The 27,500-nt window shown below is 38.3% G+C and overlaps 1 protein-coding gene across 6 annotated transcripts in view; it reads right to left on the bottom strand.

The window, feature by feature from the left end:
• Window positions 1-6,729: 6,729 nt before the first annotated feature.
• The window catches only part of eif4g1b (eukaryotic translation initiation factor 4 gamma, 1b), a 67,876-nt gene continuing 47,105 nt past the window's right edge, over window positions 6,730-27,500 (bottom strand). For all 6 annotated transcript variants that reach the window (XM_079824319.1, XM_079824316.1, XM_079824318.1 and 3 more), the window contains 15 exons: window positions 25,620-25,856; window positions 25,429-25,533; window positions 24,174-24,488; window positions 22,675-22,786; window positions 22,487-22,595; window positions 17,403-17,668; window positions 16,375-16,496; window positions 16,113-16,285; window positions 15,906-16,031; window positions 15,676-15,757; window positions 14,495-14,593; window positions 14,267-14,404; window positions 11,525-11,606; window positions 10,997-11,137; window positions 6,730-8,195 (listed from right to left, as the gene is read on the bottom strand). In XM_079824319.1, coding sequence (XP_079680445.1) covers window positions 8,014-8,195; window positions 10,997-11,137; window positions 11,525-11,606; window positions 14,267-14,404; window positions 14,495-14,593; window positions 15,676-15,757; window positions 15,906-16,031; window positions 16,113-16,285; window positions 16,375-16,496; window positions 17,403-17,668; window positions 22,487-22,595; window positions 22,675-22,786; window positions 24,174-24,488; window positions 25,429-25,533; window positions 25,620-25,856 — 2,289 coding nt within the window. In that variant the 3' untranslated portion in view covers window positions 6,730-8,013. The remainder of the gene's footprint in view (window positions 8,196-10,996; window positions 11,138-11,524; window positions 11,607-14,266; window positions 14,405-14,494; window positions 14,594-15,675; window positions 15,758-15,905; window positions 16,032-16,112; window positions 16,286-16,374; window positions 16,497-17,402; window positions 17,669-22,486; window positions 22,596-22,674; window positions 22,787-24,173; window positions 24,489-25,428; window positions 25,534-25,619; window positions 25,857-27,500) is intronic.

Below are 27,500 nucleotides of genomic sequence, written 5' to 3' on the forward strand. Positions count from 1 at the left end.
CTTCAAGCCTTTAGGGGTTTAGGCTCATTTTATGGATTTAGTTTTAATTATGTAATTTTGTTCAAATTAAATTTAAATAGTAGTTACAATTTATAAATTTAACAGCTCGTAAAATATACTTTATCACTAGAAAAAAAATGCAAATAACCCGTTAAACATGAACATATGCAATTGTTTAAAGGTACAGTATGTAAGTGTAGTGGCCCTCTAGTGGTTAAAGAGCAAACTGCATGCATTTCACAGAAGAACATTGTTTTGGTTGTGCGGATGAATATGAGAATATGCTAGACTTAAGGATTAGTCTGTGAATATTATGATAGTATGACCAAAACTATTAAAGGATTAGTTCACTTTTAAATAAACTTTTCCTGACATTTTCCTCACCCCCTTCTCATCTCATCTTTCTTTCTTCAGTGGAAAACAAAAGAAGTTTTTTGAGGAAAACATTCCAGGATTTTTCTCCACATAATGGACTGAAGAAAGAAAGACATGAACATCTTGGATGAGATGGAGGTGAGTATATCATCAGGAAATGTTCATTTTGAAGTGAACTAATCCTTCAAGGGCCAGTTGTTCAAAAAGTTTATGATCTGGATCTGGGAACCCATGTTTGCTATCCAGGATCAGGTCATCCATCTTACTTTTGTGCCGGTTTTTCAAAGCAAAATTGGATTGGATCACCCTGATCCAGATACACACTTTTACAGATGACCAAATCCTGGAAGGGACATGTGATGGGCAAAATATGAAAAAAAAAAAAAAACATTTCAGTGCTTTTGCGTTTCCTCAAGAAACTTTGCGTTCGCTCACAAATAACTTGTGACTGGTTCATCTCATGATTGAGCCAGTGTAGTTTACAAACAGTGATAAAAAAACACTTAATTATATAACTTTTGTTTGATATTTAGAGCTGTTTGGGGATTATTTTATGTCTTTACTTTACTGTGCTACCAAAAGGCTTAGCCTTTGACTTCTGATTTATTACTTTAACAGTTAAACTAATCAAGAGCAGAATACAAATGTATTTTTTCACCAGTTTTAAAGTTTTATTCCATTGTTGTTCCTGAAATCACCCTTCTTTGGGATCAGTTTAATCCTGATCTTTTGTATCAAAGGCATCCCAATCTTATTTAAAAGTTTTGAACACAAACTGATGATTTGATCCAGAGCAAAACCAAGATTGGATTTTGGATTGGATTGGTGTTTCTTTTGAAGAACCCATTTTCAAGATTTGATCCTATCCGATAGCCGAAAACAGATTACTTCTGAACAACTGACCCCAGAACAGTTTCGTTCCTCAGGACTTCTACCTCACAAACCGTTAAATGCCTTGAATAAACATTCACATTCCCTTGCTTTGTATATAACACACCTGTACATGCATATATTGTCTATTTTGTAGTTTTATATATTTATCCACTTATTTGGCATGAGGGGCTGTTTAAAATGAACCCCAGAGTTCCATATAGAACCTTTTTGGCATGAAGGGTTGTTTAAAATGAACCCTAGAGTTCCATATAGAACCTTTTGGCATGAAGGGTTGTTTAAAATGAACCCCAGAGTTCCATATAGAACCTTTTTGGCATGAGGGGTTGTTTAAAATGAACCATAGAGTTCCATATAGAACCTTTTGGCATGAAGGGTTGTTTTAAATGAACCCCAGAGTTCCATATAGAACCTTTTTGGCATGAGGGGTTGTTTAAAATGAACCATAGAGTTCCATATAGAACCTTTTGGCATGAAGGGTTGTTTTAAATGAACCCCAGAGTTCCATATAGAACCTTTTTGGCATGAGGGGTTGTTTAAAATGAACCATAGAGTTCCATATAGAACCTTTTGGCATGAAGGGTTGTTTTAAATGAACCCCAGAGTTCCATATAGAACCTTTTTGGCATGAGGGGTTGTTTAAAATGAACCATAGAGTTCCATATAGAACCTTTTTGGCATGAGGGGTTGTTTAAAATGAACCCTAGAGTTCCATATAGAACCTTTTTGGCATGAGGGGTTGTTTAAAATGAACCATAGAGTTCCATATAGAACCTTTTTGGCATGAGGGGTTGTTTAAAATGAACCATAGAGTTCCATATAGAACCTTTTGGCATGAGGGATTGTTTAAAATGAACCCCAGAGTTCTATATAGAACCTTTTGGCATGAATGGTTGTTTAAAATTAACCACAGACTTCCATACAGAATCTATTTGGCATGAGGGGCTGTTTAAAATGAACCCTGAAGTTCCATATAGAACCTTTTTGGCATGAAGGGCTGTTTAAAATAAACCCTAGAGTTACATAAAGAACCTTTTTGGCATGAGGGGCTGTTTAATATGAACCCTACAGTTCCATATATAACCTTTTTGGCATGAGGGGTTGTTTAAAATGAAACCCAGAGTTCCATATAGAAACTTTTTGGCATGAAGGCTTGTTTAAAATGAACCCTAGAGTTCCATAAATAACCTTTTTGACAAGAAGGGCTGTTTAAAATGAACCCTAGAGTTCCATATAGAACCTTTTTGGCATGAAAGGCTGTTTAAAATGAACCCTAGAGTTCCACATAGAACCTTTTTGGCATGAGGGGTTGTTTAAAATGAACCCTAGAGTTCCATATAGAACCTTTTTGGCATGAAGAGTTGTTTCAAATGAACCCTAGAGTTCCATAAAGAACCTTTTTGGCATGAGGGGCTGTTTAAAATGAACCATTGAGTTCCATATAGAATCTTTTTGGCATGAAGAGTTGTTTCAAATGAACCCTAGAGTTCCATATAGAACCTTTTGGCATGAAGGGTTGTTTAAAATGAACCATTGAGTTCCATATAGAACCTTTTTGGCATGAGGGGTTGTTTAAAATGCACCCTAGAGTTCCATATAGAACCTTTTTGGCATGAAGGGATGTTTAAAATGAACCCTAGAGTTCCATATAGAATCTTTTTGGCATGAGGGGTTGTTTAAAATGAACCCCAGAGTTCCATATAGAACCTTTTGGCATGAAGGGATGTTTAAAATGAACCCTTGAGTTCCATATAGAACCTTTTTGGCATGAAGGGCGGTTTAAAATGAACCCTAGAGTTCCATGTAGAACCTATTTTTGGCATGAGGGGCTGTTTAAAATGAATCCTAGAGTTTCATATAGAACCTTTTTGGCATGAGGGGCTGTTTAAAATGAACCCTAGAGTTCCATATAGAACCTATTTTTGGCATGAGGGGCTGTTTAAAATGAATCCTAGAGTTTCATATAGAACCTTTTTGGCATGAAGGGCGGTTTAAAATGAACCCTAGAGTTCCATATAGAACCTATTTTTGGCATGAGGGGCTGTTTAAAATGAATCCTAGAGTTTCATATAGAACCTTTTTGGCATGAGGGGCTGTTTAAAATGAACCCTAGAGTTCCATATAGAACCTATTTTTGGCATGATGGGCTGTTTAAAATGAACCCTAGAGTTTCATATAGAACCTTTTTGGCATGAGGGGCTGTTTAAAATGAACCCTAGAGTTCCATATAGAACCTATTTTTGGCATGATGGGCTGTTTAAAATGAACCCTAGAGTTTCATATAGAACCTTTTTGGCATGAGGGGTTGTTTAAAATGAACCCTGAAGTTCCATATAGAACCTTTTTGGCATGAGGGGTTGTTTAAAATGAACCCTAGAGTTCCATATAGAACCTATTTTTGGCATGAAGGGCTGTTTAAAATAAACCCTAGAGTTACATAAAGAACCTTTTTGGCATGAGGGGCTGTTTAATATGAACCCTACAGTTCCATATATAACCTTTTTGGCATGAGGGGTTGTTTAAAATGAAACCCAGAGTTCCATGTAGAAACTTTTTGGCATGAAGGCTTGTTTAAAATGAACCCTAGAGTTCCATAAATAACCTTTTTGACAAGAAGGGCTGTTTAGAATGAACCCAAGAGTTCCATATAGAACCTTTTTGGCATGAAAGGCTGTTTAAAATGAACCCTAGAGTTCCACATAGAACCTTTTTGGCATGAAGGGTTGTTTAAAATGAACCCTAGAGTTCCACATAGAACCTTTTTGGCATGAGGGGTTGTTTAAAATGAACCCAGAAGTTCCATATAGAACCTTTTTGGCATGAGGGGTTGTTTAAAATGAAACCCAGAGTTCCATATAGAAACTTTTTGGCATGAAGGCTTGTTTAAAAATGAACCCTAGAGTTCCATAAAGAACCTTTTTGGCAAGAAGGGCTGTTTAAAATGAACCCTAGAGTTCCATATAGAACCTTTTTGGCATGAAAGACTGTTTAAAATGAACCCTAGAGTTCCACATAGAACCTTTTTGGCATGAAGGGTTGTTTAAAATGAACCCTAGAGTTCCATATAGAACCTTTTTGGCATGAGGGGTTGTTTAAAATGAACCCTGAGGTTCCATATAGAACCATTTTGGCATGAAGGGCTGTTTAAAATGAACCCTAGAGTTACATAAAGAACCTTTTTGGCATGAGGGGTTGTTTAAAACGAAACCCAGAGTTCCATATAGAACCTTTTTGGCTGTTTAAAATGAACCCCAGAGTTCCATATAGAACCTTTTGGCATGAAGGGATGTTTAAAATGAACCCTTGAGTTCCATATAGAACCTTTTTGGCATGAAGGGCGGTTTAAAATGAACCCTAGAGTTCCATATAGAACCTATTTTTGGCATGATGGGCTGTTTAAAATGAATCCTAGAGTTTCATATAGAACCTTTTTGGCATGAGGGGCTGTTTAAAATGAACCCTAGAGTTCCATATAGAACCTTTTTGGCATGAAGGGCTGTTTAAAATGAACCCTAGAGTTCCATATAGAACCTATTTTTGGCATGATGGGCTGTTTAAAATGAACCCTAGAGTTTCATATAGAACCTTTTTGGCATGAGGGGTTGTTTAAAATGAACCCTGAAGTTCCATATAGAACCTTTTTGGCATGAGGGGTTGTTTAAAATGAACCCTAGAGTTCCATATAGAACCTATTTTTGGCATGAAGGGCTGTTTAAAATAAACCCTAGAGTTACATAAAGAACCTTTTTGGCATGAGGGGCTGTTTAATATGAACCCTACAGTTCCATATATAACCTTTTTGGCATGAGGGGTTGTTTAAAATGAAACCCAGAGTTCCATGTAGAAACTTTTTGGCATGAAGGCTTGTTTAAAATGAACCCTAGAGTTCCATAAATAACCTTTTTGACAAGAAGGGCTGTTTAAAATGAACCCTAGAGTTCCATATAGAACCTTTTTGGCATGAAAGGCTGTTTAAAATGAACCCTAGAGTTCCACATAGAACCTTTTTGGCATGAAGGGTTGTTTAAAATGAACCCTAGAGTTCCATATAGAACCTTTTTGGCATGAGGGGTTGTTTAAAATGAACCCAGAAGTTCCATATAGAACCTTTTTGGCATGAGGGGTTGTTTAAAATGAAACCCAGAGTTCCATATAGAAACTTTTTGGCATGAAGGCTTGTTTAAAAATGAACCCTAGAGTTCCATAAAGAACCTTTTTGGCAAGAAGGGCTGTTTAAAATGAACCCTAGAGTTCCATATAGAACCTTTTTGGCATGAAAGGCTGTTTAAAATGAACCCTAGAGTTCCACATAGAACCTTTTTGGCATGAAGGGTTGTTTAAAATGAACCCTAGAGTTCCATATAGAACCTTTTTGGCATGAGGGGTTGTTTAAAATGAACCCTGAGGTTCCATATAGAACCATTTTGGCATGAAGGGCTGTTTAAATATACCCTAGAGTTACATAAAGAACCTTTTTGGCATGAGGGGTTGTTTAAAACGAAACCCAGAGTTCCATATAGAACCTTTTTGGCCGTTTAAAATGAACACCAGAGTTCCATATAGAACCTTTTTAGCATGAAGGGTTGTTTAAAATAAACCCTACAGTTCCATATATAACCTTTTTGGCATGAGGGGTTGTTTAAAATGAAACCCAGAGTTCCATATAGAAACTTTTTGGCATGAAGGGTTGTTTAAAATGAACCCTAAAGTTCCATATAGAACCTTTTTGGCAAGAAGGGCTGTTTAAAATGAACCCTAGAGTTCCATAAAGAACCTTTTTGGCATGAGGGGCTGTTTAATATGAACCCTACAGTTCCATATACAACCTTTTTGGCATGAGGGGTTGATTAAAATGAACCCTAAAGTTCCATATAGAACCTTTTTGGCATGAGGGGTTGTTTAAAATGAACCCTTGAGTTCCATATAGAACCTTTTTGGCATGAGGGGTTGTTTAAAATGAAACCCAGAGTTCCATATAGAACCTTTTTGGCATGAAGGGCTGTTTAAAATGAACCCTAGAGTTCCATAAAGAACCTTTTTGGCATGAGGGGCTGTTTAATATGAACCCTACAGTTCCATATACAACCTTTTTGGCATGAGGGGTTGATTAAAATGAACCCTAAAGTTCCATATAGAAACTTTTTGGCATGAGGGGCTGTTTAAAATGAACCCTAGAGTTCCATATAGAAACTTTTTGGCATGAGGGGCTGTTTAAAATGAACCCTAGAGTTCTATTCAGAACCCCAATGAAAGAGCACAAATCTTCTCAAACTGTCACCTACAGACAGAAACGGAGCTGATTATTTGCATTAAGACAAATGAGGCACGAGCGAAATGTATGAAATAATCCATGAGATTCATCTTCAATGCAGATATTTTTCCAAACATGTCCAGAATATGATAAACACACTTCAAGAGAGCCCTCAAGAAAAGGAACGTCAACACGCTTTTGTCCTTTTTTTTCCATTGCAATGTTCTTTATTATCTTTTCCAGTTTCAAATGTGAAAAGAGGCATTAATTTCTGTCAATTAAATACTTGAAGCAAAAAAAAAAAAGAGCAAAAAAAAAAGAAGAAGAAATATGTACATAATTTCATTAAACTATAATCAATAACTAGAGGAGGATAATTGTACAAGCCGGGTGGTTAAACCGCAAAGAAAAGGAAAAAAATTAAATACAATGAAAACAAAAGCCAAAAATTAATACATGGCATTAAAGTTAGCATTTTTATTATTGAAAAAAACCCCATCAAAAACAAAAAGAAAACATGTATTTACAAGGCGCTCCTGAAATGCATCTCCACTCCAAGGAGCTGAAAGGCATGTAGTATTCGTACTCTCTCATTCTCCAGCTTTTTTTTTTTTTTTAGTTTTCTCCTCTTAAACACTTTATTTCTATATATATTTTCAAGTCGTAATAGTGATTTATTTTGTAAAGTCCACTACAGGTGCAAAGAGCACACTGCTCATATCACCCTCTTTTTTTTCTTTTTCTTTTTTAAGTTTGAATGTTTTCTCCATTAAGTGTGTAAGGGAACCGTACGTCAGGTCGGGCCGGCGGAAGCGTCTCGGCGGCCAGCGGGCAGCAGCAGCAAAAAGGTCAAAGTTTAATGTTTCTAGCAAGGTTTCCTCGCCCCAGAGCTGCAACGAAACAACTGAAAAACCGCAGCTCTGAAACAGGTGGTGCGATTTGCATTTTTAATTCGGATTTTCTGTCATAAAAAACATAGAAAAAAAGAGCTCAAATCACTCCACTAGAACTAAACAAAATCCCAAATTGAGGGGGGGGAAAAACCCCCGAACCAATCCTCCTCCGTTTACAGCAACACGCACACGATCAGCCGGTCCACGCGAAACTACATCACAAATATAAAGGGATTCAAAACGGAAAATAGAACTCTGAGCAGCTTTCTGTCACCAGGGAGTGACATCATAAACAAACAATTCAATGAAGTGATGTCATCAACGTCCGTCTCCATGGCAGCAGGAGCAAGAAACGGGAAGTAGCAATTCTAACGGCTAAAACTGCGGCGGGCAGATAAGGCTTGTCATCCTCTAATACTTTATCACTTTATTTCGTTTCAGTTCAACGGCATTTTTCTTGCGCAAACGAAAAGACAAAAAAAAAAAAACAAACCTAAATTTTGAAAATCTCCCCAAAGTTTGTCTCCCCCCCCACCCCCCACCCCAAATATATATATTTTTTCTCCACATCAATCCATCTCTGTAGTGGGTGTGGCCAAAGACCTAGCTGTTGTCTGATTCGTCCTCAGCTTCACGCAGCCAGGTAAAGAAGGCGGTGACGGATTTGAGGGCGACGCCCTTGCCTTGCTGTTCGGCGGGGTCTTTGCTGGACTCCCACCTGTAAAAACCATCCTCTTTTATGACGTCCTCGTCATACAACACGTCGAAGAACATCCGCAGCAAATCTGCAAGAGAGAAAGAGGCCGATGTCATTGATAAACGAGGAGAAAGCGTCAGATATACGACACATCAGTTACTCAAGTTACTCTAAAAAAGTAATTAATTACTTATTACATCTTCAATAGTTTAATTAGATTACTGTACAGACTACTCTCTCCAAAAAGTATTTAATTACTTATTCCTTTCTAAATCCTATATCAACCTCGACTACACTGCAAAAAATGCTTTTCTTACGCAGTATTTTTGTTTTGTTTTAGGGGAAATTCACTCAAAGTTAAGTGAGTTTTTTCCAGTTTATCTTGCTCATCCCACTGCCAGAATATTTAGTTTATCCCACTGCCAGAATATTTAGTTTATCCCACTGCCGGATTATTTAGTTTATCCCACTGCCGGATTATTTAGTTTATCCCACTGCCAGATTTTTTAGTTTATCCCACTGCCAGAATATTTAGTTTATCCCACTGCCAGAATATTTAGTTTATCCCACTGCCGGATTATTTAGTTTATCCCACTGCTGGATTATTTAGTTTATCCCACTGCCAGAATATTTAGTTTATCCCACTGCTGGATTATTTAGTTTATCCCACTGCCAGAATATTTAGTTTATCCCACTGCCAGATTATTTAGTTTATCCCACTGCTGGATTATTTAGTTTATCCCACTGCTGGATTATTTAGTTTATCCCACTGCTGGATTATTTAGTTTATCCCACTGCTGGATTATTTAGTTTATCCCACTGCCAGATTATTTAGTTTATCCCACTGCTGGATTATTTAGTTTATCCCACTGCTGGATTATTTAGTTTATCCCACTGCCAGATTATTTAGTTTATCCCACTGCTGGATTATTTAGTTTATCCCACTGCCAGAATATTTAGTTTATCCCACTGCCGGATTATTTAGTTTATCCCACTGCTGGATTATTTAGTTTATCCCACTGCTGGATTATTTAGTTTATCCCACTGCCAGATTATTTAGTTTATCCCACTGCTGGATTATTTAGTTTATCCCACTGCTGGATTATTTAGTTTATCCCACTGCTGGATTATTTAGTTTATCCCACTGCCAGATTATTTAGTTTATCCCACTGCTGGATTATTTAGTTTATCCCACTGCCAGAATATTTAGTTTATCCCACTGCCGGATTATTTAGTTTATCCCACTGCTGGATTATTTAGTTTATCCCACTGCTGGATTATTTAGTTTATCCCACTGCTGGATTATTTAGTTTATCCCACTGCCAGAATATTTAGTTTATCCCACTGCCAGATTATTTAGTTTATCCCACTGCCGGATTATTTAGTTTATCCCACTGCCAGAATATTTAGTTTATCCCACTGCTGGATTATTTAGTTTATCCCACTGCCAGAATATTTAGTTTATCCCACTGCCAGAATATTTAGTTTATCCCACTGCTGGATTATTTAGTTTATCCCACTGCTGGATTATTTAGTTTATCCCACTGCCAGATTATTTAGTTTATCCCACTGCTGGATTATTTAGTTTATCCCACTGCTGGATTATTTAGTTTATCCCACTGCCAGATTATTTAGTTTATCCCACTGCTGGATTATTTAGTTTATCCCACTGCCAGAATATTTAGTTTATCCCACTGCCGGATTATTTAGTTTATCCCACTGCTGGATTATTTAGTTTATCCCACTGCTGGATTATTTAGTTTATCCCACTGCCAGATTATTTAGTTTATCCCACTGCCAGATTATTTAGTTTATCCCACTGCTGGATTATTTAGTTTATCCCACTGCTGGATTATTTAGTTTATCCCACTGCCAGATTATTTAGTTTATCCCACTGCTGGATTATTTAGTTTATCCCACTGCCAGAATATTTAGTTTATCCCACTGCCGGATTATTTAGTTTATCCCACTGCTGGATTATTTAGTTTATCCCACTGCTGGATTATTTAGTTTATCCCACTGCTGGATTATTTAGTTTATCCCACTGCCAGAATATTTAGTTTATCCCACTGCCAGATTATTTAGTTTATCCCACTGCCGGATTATTTAGTTTATGCCACTGCCAGATTATTTAGTTTATCCCACTGCCAGAATATTTAGTTTATCCCACTGCCAGAATATTTAGTTTATCCCACTGCCAGATTATTTAGTTTATCCCACTGCCGGATTATTTAGTTTATCCCACTGCCAGATTATTTAGTTTATCCCACTGCCGGATTATTTAGTTTATCCCACTGCCAGATTATTTAGTTTATCCCACTGCCAGAATATTTAGTTTATCCCACTGCCAGAATATTTAGTTTATCCCACTGCCAGATTATTTAGTTTATCCCACTGCCAAAATATTTAGTTTATCCCACTGCCAGATTATTTAGTTTATCCCACTGCCAAAATATTTAGTTTATCCCACTTAACCTTGCTTGATGTTTAGTCATTTTCCCACACAATGTCTAGTAAAGGCTTCTTAAAATGTAAGAATTTTTAGATATTTGGACTGGAAACAAAACAAAAATACTGTGTAAGAAAAGCATTTTTTGCAGTGTAGTCGAGTGATTCAAGGATAGACATAAAACGCTCACACAAATAATATAGAACTACAAATTATTCTTATTAACTGACGGTAGTATTAAAAATGCGAGGAGGATACATGCATTTTAAAGTTACACTTAAAATATTAATGTTAATTCCACTATTGTATTATATATAATTGTTCTACATTCTATACACAGGTATTTAGTTCAACTACATCAGAAGTAACTGCAATTAAATTACAGAAAAAAAAATGAGAGTAATCCCTTATTAATCCTAATTACGTAGTAACACACTTACTTGGCGGCTGCTCCAGTTGTACCATCAAACCCTGTAAGGCGTACAGCGCCTGCAGCTCTTTCTGCTCATCTTTAATGTAGCGCTGCAGCAGCTTGGCCCTCTGGGTAATTTCTTTAGCGTCTACTTTATATGGATTTTCACCTTGACAATGACAGGACGAAATCAAAATTAAAGCCAACGTGACATGATTTATTAGTGACATTATTATAAAGAAAAACAGTTGGTGAAACGGGACAATCATACGCAAATGTTGGAGATTAACGTACACAATTAAAATCCTGATGTATAAAATATTCAGCTTCATATGTAAATTATATGGATAGTTCACCCAAAAATAAAGGCCATTATAAAGCTTGGACATTTTTTAATATAACTTGGATTGTATTCATCTGATAGAATAAAGTCATATACACCTAGGATGGCTTGAGGGAGAGTAAATCATGGGGTAATTTTCATTTTTGGGTGAACTATCCCTTACAAAATGTTTTGAGTGTCGTTTTAAAAGGAGAATAAAATAAATTGACTCACAGATGATGGCAGACTGGCAGACTGCGGTCATCATCGCTCGGACAAACATGTTAGATGTTGTTTGCTGCTCGTCCAGATTGGCCTGCACAGAGGGACAGGTCAAAGGTCACTGTGGTGACAAACACAGCTGCAAAAGCTGAACAGAACAGCTATAATTTGTCTCTAACAGAGTTGTGCCATTATTTGTTGCTGTAAAATACCGCTTCTTAAAGTACATGGAGATGGAAAAAAATATGAGCTGGGAGGAATTTCGATGCTTTTGTATTCATTTGCTAATCGATTTGTGTTCCCTTGAGAAACTTTTGTGAGTTTTTCGGCATAAACAAAGGTTTGTGTTCTCTTGTAAAAGTTTCTCGGAAGAGCACAAAAGTTTCGTGGCAGAGCACAAAAGTTTCTGTGAAGAACGCAAAAGTTTCTCGGAAGAGCGTAAAAGTTTCTCAGAAGAGCGTAAAAGTTTCTGTGAAGAACGCAAAAGTTTCTCAGAAGAGCGTAAAAGTTTCTGTGAAGAACGCAAAAGTTTCTCAGAAGAGCGTAAAAGTTTCTGTGAAGAACGCAAAAGTTTCTCGGGAGAGCACAAGTTTCTCAGAAGAGCTTCTCAGAAGAGCGTAAAAGTTTCTCAGAAGTGAGCACAAGTTTCTCGAAAGAGCACAAAAGTTTCTCAGAAGAGCGTAAAAGTTTCTCGGAAGAGCGTACAAGTTTCTCAGAAAAACGCAAAAGTTCCTCTGAAGAACGCAAATGTTTCTCCGAAGAGCGCAAAAGTTTCTCGAAAGAGCGCAAACGTTTCTCGGAAGAGTGAAAAAGTTTCTCGGAAGAGCAAAAGTTCCTCGGAGTCGGAAGAGCACAAGTTTCTCAGAAAAACGCAAAAGTTCCTCTAAAGAGCGCAAAAGTTTCTCTGAAGAGCGCAAACGTTTCTCATAAGAACGCAAAAGTTTCTCGAAAGAACGCAAAAGTTTCTCAGAAGAACGCAAAAGTTCCTCGGAAGACCGCAAAAGTTTCTCGGAAGAGCACAAAAATTCCTCTGAAGAACGCAAAAGTTTCTCGGAAGAGTGCAAAAGTTTCTCTGAAGAGCACAAATTCCTCTGAAGAACGCAAAGGTTTCTCGGAAGAGTGCAAAATTTTCTAGGAAGAGCACAAGTTTCTCAGAAGATGGCAAAAGTTCCTCTGAAGAATGCAAAAGTTTCTCTGAAGAACGCAAAAGTTTCTCAGAAGAACGCAAAAGTTTCTCAGAAGAACGCAAAAGTTTCTCTGAAGAACGCAAAAGTTTCTCAGAAGAGCACAAGTTTCTCAGAAGAGCACAAGTTTCTCAGAAGAATGCAAAAGTTTCTCAGAAGAGCACAAAAGTTTCTCGGAAGAGCACAAGTTTCTCAGAAGAATGCAAAAGTTTCTCAGAAGAACGCAAAAGTTTCTCAGAAGAACGCAAAAGTTCCTCGGAAGACCACAAAAGTTTCTCGTAAGAGCACAAAAGTTTCTCGGAAGAGCACAAAAGTTTCTCAGAAGAGCGCAAAAGTTTCTTGGAAGAGCACAAGTTTCTCAGAAGAATGCAAAAGTTTCTCAGAAGAATGCAAAAGTTTCTAGGAAGAGCACAAGTTTCTCAGAAGAATGCAAAAGAGTCTCAGAAGAATGCAAAAGTTTCTAGGAAGAGCGCAAAAGTTTCTTGGAAGAACGCAAACGTTTCTCAGAAGACCGCAAAAGTTTCTAGGAAGAGCGCAAAAGTTTCTAGAAAGAGCGCAAAAGTTTCTTGGAAGAACGCAAAAGTTTCTCTGAAGAGTGCAAAAGTTTCTCTGAAGAGCGCAAAAGTTTCTCAGAAGAACGCAAAAGTTTCTCAGAAGATTCTCAGAAGAACGCCAAAGTTTCTCAGAAGAACGCCAAAGTTTCTGTGAAGAACGCCAAAGTTTCTGTGAAGAACGCAAAAGTTTCTGTGAAGACCGCAAAAGTTTCTAGGAAGAGCGCAAAAGTTTCTAGAAAGAGCGCAAAAGTTTCTTGGAAGAACGCAAAAGTTTCTCTGAAGAGTGCAAAAGTTTCTCTGAAGAGCGCAAAAGTTTCTCAGAAGAACGCAAAAGTTTCTCAGAAGATTCTCAGAAGAACGCCAAAGTTTCTCAGAAGAACGCCAAAGTTTCTGTGAAGAACGCAAAAGTTTCTGTGAAGAGCGCAAAAATTTCTCATAAGATTCTCAGAAAAACGCCAAAGTTTCTCATAAGAGCGCAAACGTTTCTCGGAAGAACAAGTTTCTCAGAAGAACAAGTTTCTCAGAAGAACACAAGTTTCTCAGAAAAACGCAAAAGTTTCTCGGAAGAGCTAAAAAGTTTCTCGGAAGACCGCAAAAGTTTCTCGGAAGAGTAAAAAAGATTCTCGGAAGAAGGCAAAAGTTTCTCGGAAGAACGCAAAAGTTTCTCGGAAGTGCGTAAAAAATTCTCGGAAGAGCACAAGTTTCTCAGAAAAACACAAAAGTTTCTCAGAAGAATGCAAAAGTTTCTCAGAAGAACACAAAAGTTTCTCAGAAGAACGTTTCTCATAACTTTTGTTTTCCTTTTAGGAACTGTGTTCACTCGCAAAACTTTGTGTTCGTGCACATGATGAAATATTAACAATTTCCTCTCATCTCACAACCCCCCTCCCCCTCATGCCCTTAGGGGCTCTGTAGTAAAGTTCCTTAACTCGCCCTTTAGCGTATGGAAGTTCTTTCCACCGATGCACCTTCACTAGAACTGAATCCAGAACATCCTTTAAACCACACACACACACCTCCAACCAATCAAAGATCCTCTGGTTGTCGGCTTTCTCCTGCATGAGTCGCTCCAGCTCTCTGATGATGTCCTCTGGACTCAGAGACGATGTACTGCTCTTCCTCACACACTCCTCACCCAGAGTGAACTCCACTCCCTACACACACATTATATTAAACACATAGTTTAGCAACATTATACAAGAAGCATAACTACAATTCCAGAACGTTGCAGACAATTCATTCACCTTTTCGGTCACAAACTTATTGACGTCCTCGTCTTCAGGCAGGAAGTCTTTCCAGCTAAGTCCCGCATCTCTCCACATCGCTCCCACCTTCTTATGACTCTGAGACAGGAAACAGTTCCGAACGGACACTTTCAGAACTTGATTCAGAACACAGGCACTGCTGAAATCACTTCCTATTCCCTATATAGTGAACTATGCAGTGTGTTAACAATGTTGCTGGGTAATTCTAATTGTATTCCCTGAGTAGTTCACTCTTTTGTACCCGAAATGCACTTTATAGTGTATAGCAGGTACTTAAGTCAGTGTCGCTCACTTTGTAGTAAATGAGTAAGCAATTTGGGAGATGTGCAAGTTTTTTTGGGGAATCAATTGCAATTATTAAAAAAAAAAGTGGCCAATTTGGCCAAAATGTGTGCCATTATATATGAATATGACTAAAATAAGCATACTAATAATAATATAACAATTCATGAATAAATAAAAAGTAAAAATTACAATATAATACATACTAAACAAAAATAGTAAACAAAACAAGAAATATTGGTAATGTAATATTCATCTTTAAAATAAAATGAGTATTAAAGGAAAAAGTATATAAAAATAATAATAATAAAACTGTAAAATTACAATACATTTTAATGTTGGTCTTAATTTCTTCATTTTCAAATGTTAAACCATCTTAATTTGATTAGAAAAAATGCAGAGAAGTTTCTTTTGTTGACGACAATATTAATTATTACAATAATATTTATTATTTTTATTATGATTATTTAAATTAGTAAACAAAATATGACATATAGAAAATTTTATATTTCACATTAAAATAAAAAAAGACTATTTAAGAAAATTCTAATAATTTTATTTTACAGTACAACAAAAAAACCCCCCTAATATTTATGGCTGTTTTAATTCACTTTCAAACATTAAACCATCAAGTTTAAATTTTCAATGAAAACCGCAGGGAAGCTTCAAATGCATCACAAGAAACCGAAACTCATATCAGATGCAGATGTTGAGTTGTTGTGGGACACTGAAAACATCGACGGACCAAGAGCTGCTAATGCACACTGAAAGAAGCGCATATTTATTTAAATCAATCGCACTTTTTCATTTTTATTTCAATAAATCATGCAGCCCAAGTGTCAGGACGTTTAATCAATCAATTCACACAAAAATCCTACCATTCCTTTACAGACGAGGTTGATGATTTCCACCAGAAAATCTCCAGCTTTCCCAAGAGGCACCAGTGGTTTAGACACCTCCCTACAAATAGAGGTCAGAGGTCAGCAGGACCCTTCCAAGCTCCAACAGATTAAAACCTTATTGTCAATTTGATCGATTTATTGATTTTCAAGTGGCTTCATCAATAGGGAAATTCTTGGCATCGGTGTAAAGCGGTTTGCAGGCTCACCTGAAGAGTGGCCCCATGGGAATTCCTCCTTCAAGCAGCATAGGGCAGATCAATTCAGCCAGGTATTGCCAGATATGAGGGATATCAATCGCCATATCCTCTGCAACCTCCAACACCTCCAACAGCCTGACATGATTATTAGGATTATATTAGAATATATTTAAATTAATTTGGCTGTAAGGATTGCATTATGCACAAATTGCTCACCCTTTGTAGTATTGTTGTGTAGATAGTGTTTGTGCTTTGACCAGCTGGTGAAACAGTAAACCCAAGTGCTCCCTAGCGAGGGAGCTGCGCTCCAGCGTTGACTCGATACCCGTTCGCACGAACACAGACATCAGGGACGCGCAGCTCAGCTCACTGACGCACTGCAGCGCCTCCTTCAGGACAGCAGGAAGAACAACAGCGTGAGGTTTTAAAAACAAGACAGAGCAAAATACATTGGCATGAGGCGTTTAAGCACATGTACCTTCAAGTCATTGATGTGTAGGTACTCCTCTATGATGGCAATCGATTTCTTTTCCAGTTCCTCCTCTGTCAGCGCCGGTTTGGAGGAAGCAGGTGGAGGAGTGGGAACCTTTTCTCTCTTTACTGTAAAAAATAAACACACACAGAACAAATCCTATTCAAAAATGTGCTTTCATATCGGTGCGTTTTGAACCATCTGCATTAAAAGTAATACATTTTTGGGAAGTTTTAATTGAAATATTGCAATAATCTATCCTAATAATACTGTGCAAATTTAAGTTCAATTGAAAAGAAGTTAGTTATGTAAATGTATTTAATAATCAACACTCAAATGAAAACAGTTTTATTTAAAAAAAATTAACATTTTGATCAACTTTTAAACTATATTATGTTTCTACTCAAATTTTATTGAATTGGTGGCTCTGATAAAATGACAAATTTATTCAAACACATTAAATGGTTAAGACAACAAGTTTAAATAATATAAACCAATATGCTGAAATTTCAGTGCATCACAAGTAGTAATAATAATATTACAATATTAATATAATAATAAATAGGTAACACTTTACAACAAGGTTAAATTTGTTAATATGAACTACGATTTTTTTTATTAATCTTACTAGTACATTATTAAAAACAAAAGTTGTACGTTAATATTTAATGAACATGAACTAAATGAACAGGTGTATTTTATTAACTAGCATTAACAAAGATGAATAAATACTGTAAAAATGTATTGCGCATTGTTAGTTAATGCATTAACCAATGTTAACTAATGGAACTTTATTGTAAAGTGTTTCCAACAAATAAAAACATTAATATTTTAATGATAGGGCTGGGTATTGCTACCGACAGATTCTGATTCACAAGCTCTCAAATCTATGTTGATTACTAAGAATTTTTTTTTTTTTTACCCAGTCCTTCTAAAAAGACACACTATTAAATAAAACAACCAAAAAAACAAAGCAACATACAAAATGAAATGAAAATACAACTTTCAAAAGCATAATGTCTAGTTCATTGTACCGTTCTCGCGAGTGCCGCGTTCTCTTTCTCTCTCGCGCTCGTCTGTCATGCTGGAAACGCGCCGGACCATTTCGGCGGGACGCTGTTCTCGTTCTCGACTCCTCTCCTCTTTTTCACGGCTGAAACTCCGCTTGCCAACCGCGGGGCGATTCCGGTCCAGCCGGTCTGATCCACGGTCATCACGCCGGTCGAATCGGTCTCCGCCCCGGTCCATGCGTTCATCCCGCCGGTCGAAACGATCGCTGCGTTCCCGACTGGAACTATTCCTGAGACATAAACAAAAGGATAAACTCATAAATGGAAGTTTATAATTAAGATACTTTAAATGAGCCTACCCCCCCAAGAAGAAAGGCGGAGATGTTTTTGTAATTTAAAGAAATTTAAAAAAGTATTAGGATGACATTTCAGATCATGATCTAGTCTTGTGTATACTCCATTTAGCCAAGGAGGCAAAACAAACTCCCCCGTTACAAATATGGTAGAACTATCACTTCTACCACTAAAGATTGCTTTTTAAATAAACTTCCTGATCAGTTTCTTCTACTCGGCATACCAGATAGCTTAGAAGAACTTGCAACAGAAACTATTGACACTCTTTTTCAGCACTTTAGACACAGTTGCAGGTTTGTGCTTAAAGATGATTAAGGAAAATAGTCCAATGCCATGGTACAATGAGCACACTTGCACCGTCAAGAAAGTGGCCAGAAGAAAAAGGATCGTAACTGGGAAAACAAAAAACAAAACTAGAGGTATTTCGCATTTTGTGGAAAGAAAATGTTACTGCATACAGAAAGGCCTTGAAGATCTCTCTTAGAAGAAAACAAACACAGCCCTAGGTATTTATTTGATACAGTGGATACATTAAGAAATAAAGCTTCAACATCAGACATTTCCAAACAGCACAACAGTAATGACATAACTTCTCTTTACTTGCAAGATTGATACTATTAGAGAAAACATTTAAACCATGCAACCGTCAACTACAACATCACATCAGACATTGCACTATATACCCCAAGGAAAAATCCCATTCAATCACTGCTATAGAATCTAGACTAAAACACATCTCTTTAACCTGGCATACACATAACACATCACATTTCTATAATTCACATCCGTTAAAGGATTGTTAGGCTGCATAAATAAGGTCAACCGGAAAACCAACAACACCTGACCTAATATTAGTCTCTCTGTTTATCCCGAGGTTACCGTAGTTAGACGTATTCGGTCCGTATCCAGATCAGATGGTGGACCTGCATCTAGACACGACCACAACGCAGCCCTGAACGTCAGTAGAGATCCTGTCAACTAGACAATCCCTTGTGAAGACCTCGTCGACACGACAGCCATCCTCAGACCACAAGAACCAGACAGGTCCTCCGCACAGACCCTATGACCGGCTTCGTCTCCATACTGGCGTGGTGAATTGATCTTCAAGCAAAAGGAACTGGATGAAATATTTGAATGCTACAGATCCACAATATGATTCTCGCGATGCAGCCTGAATCATAATGAGCCTGGTTTTTCTCCATTCTGTCACCTGATGGGGTCTGGGTTCCTTTGCCACTGTCGCCTCTGGCTTGCGTAGTTGGGGATGCTTAATAAATCAACAATATTATTGACTGCACTGACGCTTTTGGATGAGAACTGAGATGGACGATGACATGACTGAGCATGCTTTATAGATGAAATGAACTAATTTAATAACTGATGATCTCAATGGAACTGAATCAACATTGAACTGACTTCAGCTGAACAATGACGCTATTTTCTGTACAGCTGAAATGAACAATGCATCATTGTTATCACTGTAAAGCTGCTTTGAAACAATCTGCATTGAGTAAAGCGCTATATAAATAAAGGTGACTTGAAAGAGTAGGGATGGCCTGATCCCACTTTTCACTCGTTACTCCAGTCTTCAGTGTCACATGACCCTTCAGAAATCATTCTAATAAGCTGATTTGCTGCTCAAGAAACGAAACATTTCTTGGTAACACTTTATTTTACAGTGTGTGTTACACGTTACATGCACTTGCTATAGTAATAACAGTAAATCATGCATAATTACATGCAACTAACCCTAATACATGTTGTAAATTAATATTACTCAGTACTTAAATGTATTATTAACAAGTATCAAGGACCAGTGGTGGACAGAAAGTATTTTGTACTTTGAGTACATCTTTCAAGTATTATCAGAGTATTTTTATTTAGTGAAACTTTTACGTCACTACATTCCGGTGCATAATATCGTATTTTTTCCATAAAAACATGTCGGGCATCTGAGGGGGTCAGCATTCACCTAAAAACTTTATGCATTTTGGCCATTCATTTACACACCAATGGAGTTTTGGGGTAGCCTGGCTCCACCCTCCTACGTACTTCAGCTCAATTTTCATTCTCCTTCAGTACGTCGTCTGGGTTTGCGGTAGATTTGCTGGTTTTCTCCGGCCAAATTTTAACCGGTCCAGTGGCTGAGAACGATGACGTTGATGTCGTGAGCTAGTTTGAGTTGTAGTTCAGTAATGGTGGCGGTGAAAGATGCGAGCAAAGCCATTCGGTCCGTTGTGGCAACGCTGTCGAATATTGTCGGGCGGTGGTAGGAATACTTCGAGGATCTCCTCAATCCCACCGACATGTCTCCCATTGAGGAAGCAGTGGGTGAGGACTCGGAGGTGGACTCGTCCATCACCCGGGCTGAAGTCATCGAGGTAGTTAAAAAGCTCCTCGGTGGCAAGGCACCGGGGGTGAATGAGATCCGCCCTGAGTACCTCAAGTCTCTGGATGTTGTGGGGCTGTCTTGGCTGACACGCCTCTGCAACATCGCATGGCGGTTGGGGACAGTACCTCTGGACTGGCAAACCGGGGTTGTCTTTTCAAGAAGGGGGACCGGAGAGTGTGTTCGAACTATAGGGGGATCACGCTTCTCAACCTCCCCGGGAAAGTCTATGCCAAGGTATTGGAGAGGAGAATTCGGCCGATAGTGGAACCTGTGGTTTTCGTCACGGTCGTGGAACACTGGACCAGCTCTATACCCTTTCCAGGGTGCTGGAAGGTTCATGGGAGTTTGCCCAACCAGTCCACATGTGTTTTGTGGATTTGGAGAAGGCATTTGACTGTGTTCCTCATGGCATCCTGTGGAGGGTGCTCTGGGAGTATGGGGTCGGCGGCCCCCTGCTTAGGGCTGTTCGGTCCCTGTACGACCAGAGCAGGAGCTTGGTCCGCATTGGTCCTGTGGTCTCACCTATGGTCCTGGATACAGGCGGCCGAAATGAGCTTTCTCCGTAGGGTGGCTGGCCGCTCCTTTAGAGATAAGGTGAGAAGCTCGGTCACTCGGGAGGAGCTCAGAGTAAAGCCATTGCTCCTCCACATCGAGAGGAGCCAGGTGAGGTGGCTCGGGCATCTATTTCGGATGCCTCCTGGACGCCTTTCCCAGGGAGGTGTCCAAAGGCACGTCCCACCGGGAGGAGGCCCCGGGGAAGACCTAGGACACGCTGGAGGGATTGTGTCTCCCGGCTGGCCTGGGAACGCCTCGGGGTTCCCCCGGAAGAGCTGGAGGAAATGGCTAGGGAGAGGGAAGTCTGGGCATCTCTGCTTAGACTGTTGCCCCCGTGACCCGGCCCCGGATAAGTGGAAGATGATGGATGGACAGTATGTTTTAACCCAGGTGAAGTCTGTACATTGCATTTTTATACTAGGCTATTTGTAGCCACATTTTGTTTTACCTTTTTTTTCTTTTATATTAGATCGTATATTATTTCACTTGAATTATCAGTATTTTAAATTGATATTCTAGCATACTGAAGTTTTTATGATGTGTAAGTTATGTTAATTAAGTTGCTGATCAATACATATTATAAAGCCTGCACTAATTTAAGTGCTAATGAGTCTGAAAAGTGCTGGCTAAAAAATAAACGGTTCATCTACCAATACTTTTAATTAGGGATGCACCGATACCACTTTTTTTTAAGTACTTACATTTGGGTACTTGCCGATACCGAGTACTGATACGAGTACTTAATAATACCATTAAAGTTCTTCTAACAATGTTTTATTTTCATCAGATGTTTTTCACTTTCTGACTGTAACAAAGTAAATACACAAATTGATGCTGTTGCTGACATTTTAACATTCAACTGGGTGTTTTCCTAAACAAACATGGCACTGCTGCCCATTTCACATAAATGTAACCTGTAAAATTCAGTGGATTCCAGTACCACACAACATAGTAGCAGAACAACTGAATTAAATTATTATATGTTATCATAGCCATACAGCCCTTTTCGGAAAAGTGAGAGGCTGGTTCTTTTTGAGGAAAAGAAAATTCTCTCCATTATCAGCTATGACTGTTTCTGTTTTCATCTACAGTGTGTGACACTGAGCTATATACTACCGGGGTTAGGCTTGTCATTGCGCACATCTCTACTAAACATCCTTTCACTTTCAGCACTCACTACCGGGAGGATGCGTTGCCATAAAGTGGTATCGGGTGCGGTTGTATCGGGGTAGTTTTAAGAGTACGAGTACTTGACAACAGTATCGGACCGACACCCGAGTACTGGTATCGGTGCATCCCTACTTTTAATACTCAAGTACACTAAAAATCAGGCATCTTTTGTACTTTTACTGGAGTGAACTTTTAATAGGGTATCTGTACTTTTACTTCGTCCACCACTGATAAGAACACCTTAAAATAAAGTGCAGAAACAAAAACAGATTTCTGGATACAGAACTAAAATAAACTAAACAAAAATAAACAACTACGTGTTTTACTCTAAGGCGGAAACAGGTTTCTATACTAATGTGATTTTCGACACAGTTGAAATAAACCCTAAAGCTGTATCTGATTTGCTCATTTTAAAAAGATATTAAAATAAGCAATATGCAAAAAACAAGCATAAGCAGTTAATATTATATCTTATAAGAACTCTACAGTAAAAACACTACAATAACAAATTACTATTTGTGTTACAAGACTGTAGACCCTTATAAACAACACTATTCTGAGTGATGAGCAAACCACGCTTTTAGAGGACAAAGAGAAGAGATATCGTGTGTGAGCAGTGAAATGGTGATAGTCTAACCTGTGAGGAACCCTTCTGTCAGAGTCCATGTTGGCGGATGAGGAAGAGGAGGAAGGTTGCTGAAGTGCTGAAAAGCGATTCAAAGTGCTCGGACGACCAGAATCTTGGGCTGTAAACGATCAGATAAGAGTTGCATTATGTCTGAAAACATGTGAATGATAAACTCCTGTGCATTCAAACACACTCACCGCCTTCGCTGGGCTTCGCTCCAGTGCCTCCGCTGCTGCCTTTGCCCCAACTACCCCACGTGCCTTTCCCTCCAGGGGCCAGAAGCTGATTATTGAAGTCCAAAGCGCCCGGCTACACCACAGACACACATTATTAGTGTTCAATGCTCATATTGAGTGCAGAGCTCAGGAACGCTTATAATTAACTAAATCATAAAAATGCACAATAATATATATATATATATTAGGGATGCCACAATTCTCAATATAATATTGAACCGTTCGGTACGGCATTCGCGGTTCAATACGCGCTTGTGAATTGCGGTTTTCCGGTTTTGCATTGAATTAATTATTTTTCTACAAATTCTATAATTTGCCTCCATCCCAATATAGGCCTACTGAACAACGCGACATACATTCACATCACACGTTAGTGGTGGAGTTATACTCACGGAACACTAGTTATTCACAATCACGAAAGTTCATTATTTGCATGCGTTTTAAAGCCTTGCCGGCACATTCGCGTGCGCGGTTTTAACATGAGCTTCTATTCTATTATATTAGATATTTTATAATAATTAAAAAAAATATTTAAAATGTTTTAAAAACAACAAAACTATAAAAACATGACTAATTTTAATATATTTTTATCTTATATTTGTATTTTAAAATGTAAATATTTAAAAATAAATAAAAATACAACACTTAAGATACAAATATAAGATAAAAATAAAAATATTTACCATAAACAAGCGAATGTGTATTTATTTGTAATGTTAATACTGTAATAATGTAGTTATTGAAATCAATATTTTAAACAATACTTTTAATTTATACAATATTAAAAAGATATATTATCCCAGTTGTAGTTTAAACATTTACAATAAAGTTGAAATAAAGAATATTTTATTATTACCTCACTCACCAATTATATATGTTGTATAATATATAAATTAAATAATGTAATTATATTAAAAATATAATACAGGGCTATTATCGTTAACAATAACTTTATTATGTATATATATAAATATATATAAATATTAACACTTGAAAAACTTGAAAACTAAATGCAAATTAGAAATGTTGCCTTTGCAACTAAATGGCAACAAATAAAAACTAAACGTTGAAAGAAAAAAAATCATTTACAATTTTATATATATATATATATATATATATATATATATATATATATATATATATATATATATATATATATATATATATATATATATATATATATATATATATATATATATATATATATATATATATATATATATATATATATATATATATATATAGTATATTAATGTTTCGATTTTTTTTTTTTCAAGTTTTAGTTTTTATTTGTTGATGACCATAGCAACATAAGATTGCTAAAAAAATCATACTAAAATTTAAATGTAATATTATTATTATTAGTAATAATCTGAGTTTAATTGATTATCGATTATGGATCAGACCTTGTTTGTCTTTATAATTATAATAATAAGTGTTTGACTGATGGTGGATCAGACCTTGGTGATCTTGCTGAGTCGGGTGGGGTCAATGGGTCTGTTCTTGGTGGAAATGGGCACTGTGTTCCAGCCGTCATCAGGTGCCTGGTTGCCACGGGAACCAGGTGTGTGCGGCCCACCGCGCTGCCCCATCCCTCCTCCTCCACCACCACCACCACCGCCTCCTCCTCCTCCTCCACCGCCGCGGCCTTCCTTCTTAGACATGAGCTGCTGCTGAACTTTGGCCTGCTCTCTGTGCTCCTCCAGCTCCGCCTCCTTGTGGATCTGCTCGATGGTCTTCGGCCCCAGATCTCCTCTGCGCGGGACCCAGTTACTCTGAGAGACGGCGGGGAAATTAACTCATTAAGACAACCTGTCACTCACATGAGATCAGCCAATAGCAAACCACGACCATCCAATCAATTCCCCACAGACAAAATCAAGCCCCGCCCTACATTTGTTCTTGTTTGTGAAGCGGTTCACTCTGATATGCGGCACAATAGAGCACTTATAATAAAATTCTTGCTAAGGGTTAAATATAAATGTCAAATTTGTGTTTCTACTGAAGCTCTTGAACTACAGGAGATCTCCAGATTTCCAATTTGTGAAGGTTTAAGAGACAAAATGGTTTACTGTGGTAATGAAGAACATCACACTGAAAATAATCTGGAATTTTCCCTTCACTTGTGTTCCCATGTGTCACTCTTTTATTCCCTCCCTCTTTTCTGAACTTCAGTTCTGCTTCAGCTGAAATGAAACTTACAACTGTCTTGTGTGTGTGTGTGTGTGTGTGTGTGTGTAACACACACATGGAGCGAGTATCCTAAGAACACACTGAGAGAAAGAGATACGAGCACTCTGGATTCTCTACAGGTATTTCCAGTATAGATTATTTACTTTTCTCATGCTCCTGGATTATTGTGCACATGTTTAATCCTGCACCAGGAAGAGTGGATCGTTCACCAGAGACCAGGACTACTCATTAATAAATTAAATACTGGATTCTTTGAAAAACTTTAAAAGTCTTGCATGCATTCTGGTTTGTTCGAGGGAGGGAGGAGGGCAGAAGTGTGTGAGTGTCTGGCACTCGTCTTTAGGAGCAGCTCCGCATTAAACTGCTGATGTGATGTCAACCAAAGCGAGAGCAGAGAGAAACACACACACACACACACACACACACACACACACACACACACACACACACACACACACACACACACACACACACACACACACACACACACACACACACACACACACACACACACACACTTACCCGTCGTAGATCAATAACGTCCTGCAGCATGAAGCGAATTCTGGAAGAGGTTTTCCTCTCCTTAATAATTTTCTCCATCTGGTTGAAATATTGATCCATTCGGGGCTGAAAAGAGAGAAAGACACACAGCTCAATATTAACACACTCATGAGTCTTCCGGCCGGTCCTGGATGTAATGTGCGTACGGTCACCTTCGCCTTCTCAAAGTCCAGATCCTTCCCGATGGTCGACAGCAGCCGGCACAGACACTCCAAGCTCTCCTCGTCGTGGTTCTTCAGCAGTTTTACGATGCAGTCGTGCATGATGGTTTCCGTCAACATCTTCAGCTTAAACAACTCGCCAATGAACTTGATGTTGCCTAGTGATCGTCGGCGGGCTTTGTCTTTGGCGTCATCAAGCTCCTCCTTCAACCTCTGCTTCTCCTCTTCCTGAAGGGACAGAGACAGGAAGTCATAAATACCCTTATGTATAGCGATGTGACATGGGCAACACACACAATGACAGGTCCATTAGAAACTTCCCATACTATGCCGTATGCATGCCATATATTGCAGAAATAGCCAGATACAGTGGGGCAAAAAAGTATTTAGTCCGCCACCAATTGTGCAAGTTCTCCCACTTAAAAAGTTGAGAGAGGCCTGTAATTTTCATCATAGGTACACTTCAACTATGAGAGACCGAATGAGGAAAAAAAATTCCAAAAAGGACATTTTTACAGAATTTTTTTGCAAATTATGGTGGAAAATAAGTGTTTGGTCAATAACAAAAGTTAATCTCAATACTTTGTTATATACACTTTGTTGGCAATGACCGAGGTCAAACGTTTTCTGTAAGTCTCCACAAGGTCTGGAGACTGGCTAGGCCACTCCAGGACCTTGAAATGCTTCTTACGAAGCCACTCCTTCGTTGCATGGGCGGTGTGTTTGGGATCATAGTCATGCTGAAAGACCCAGCCACGTTTTATCTTCAATACCCTTGCTGATGGAAGGAGGTTTTTACTTAAAATCTCACGATACATGGGCCCATTCATTCTTTCCTTTACACGGATCAGTCGTCCTGGTCCCTTTGCAGAAAAACAGCCCCAAAGCATGATGTTTCCACCCCCATGCTTCACAGTAGGTATGGTGTTCTTTGGATGCAACTCAGCATTCTTTCTCCTCCAATCACGACAAGTTGAGTCTTTACCAAAAAGTTCTTTTTTGGTTTCATCTGACCATATGACATTCTCCCAATCCTCTTCTGGATCATCCAAATGCTCTCTAGCAAACTTCAGACGGGCCCAGACATGTACTGGCTTAAGCAGGGCGACATGTGTGGCACTGCAGGATTTGAGTCCCTGGCGGCATGGTGTTACTGATGGTAGCCTTTGTTACTTTGGTCCCAGCTCTCTGCAGGTCATTCACTAGGTCCCCCGTGTGGTTATGGGATTTTTGCTCACCGTTTTTGTGATCATTTTGACCCCACGGGGGGAGATCTTGCGTGGAGTCCCAGATCGAGCGAGATTATCAGTGGTCTTGTATGTCTTCCATTTTCTAATAATTGCTCCCACAGTTTCTTCACACCAAGCTGCTTACCTATTGCAGATTCAGTCTTCCCAGCCTGGTGCAGGTCTACAATTTTGTTTCTGGTGTCCTCTGACGGCTCTTTGGTCTTGGCCATAGGGGAGTTTGGAGTCTGACTGTTTGAGGTTGTGGACAGGTGTCTTTTATACTGATAACGAGTTCAAACAGGTGATATTAATACAGTTACAGGTCTGTGAGAGCCAGAAATCTTGTTTTTTTGTAGGTGACCAAATACTTATTTTCCACCATAATATGCAAATAAATTCTTTAAAAATCAGACAATGTGATTTTCTCTGTCTCTCATAGTTGAAGTGTACCTATGATGAAAATTACAGGCCTCTCTCATCTTTTTAAATTGGAGAACTTGCACAATTGGTGGCTGACTAAATACTTTTTTGCCCCCCTGTATCTATCCCAAATCCTATGTTTCAATCAAAACAACTCAACTGTAGTTTGATATTACTTGGAAAGGACAAAAAAAAAAACATGATTTATGAAAATTAAGATTTC

This window comes from Gobio gobio (genome assembly GCF_949357685.1).
Source record: "Gobio gobio genome assembly, chromosome: 8".
NCBI classification, from domain to species: Eukaryota; Metazoa; Chordata; class Actinopteri; order Cypriniformes; family Gobionidae; genus Gobio; species Gobio gobio.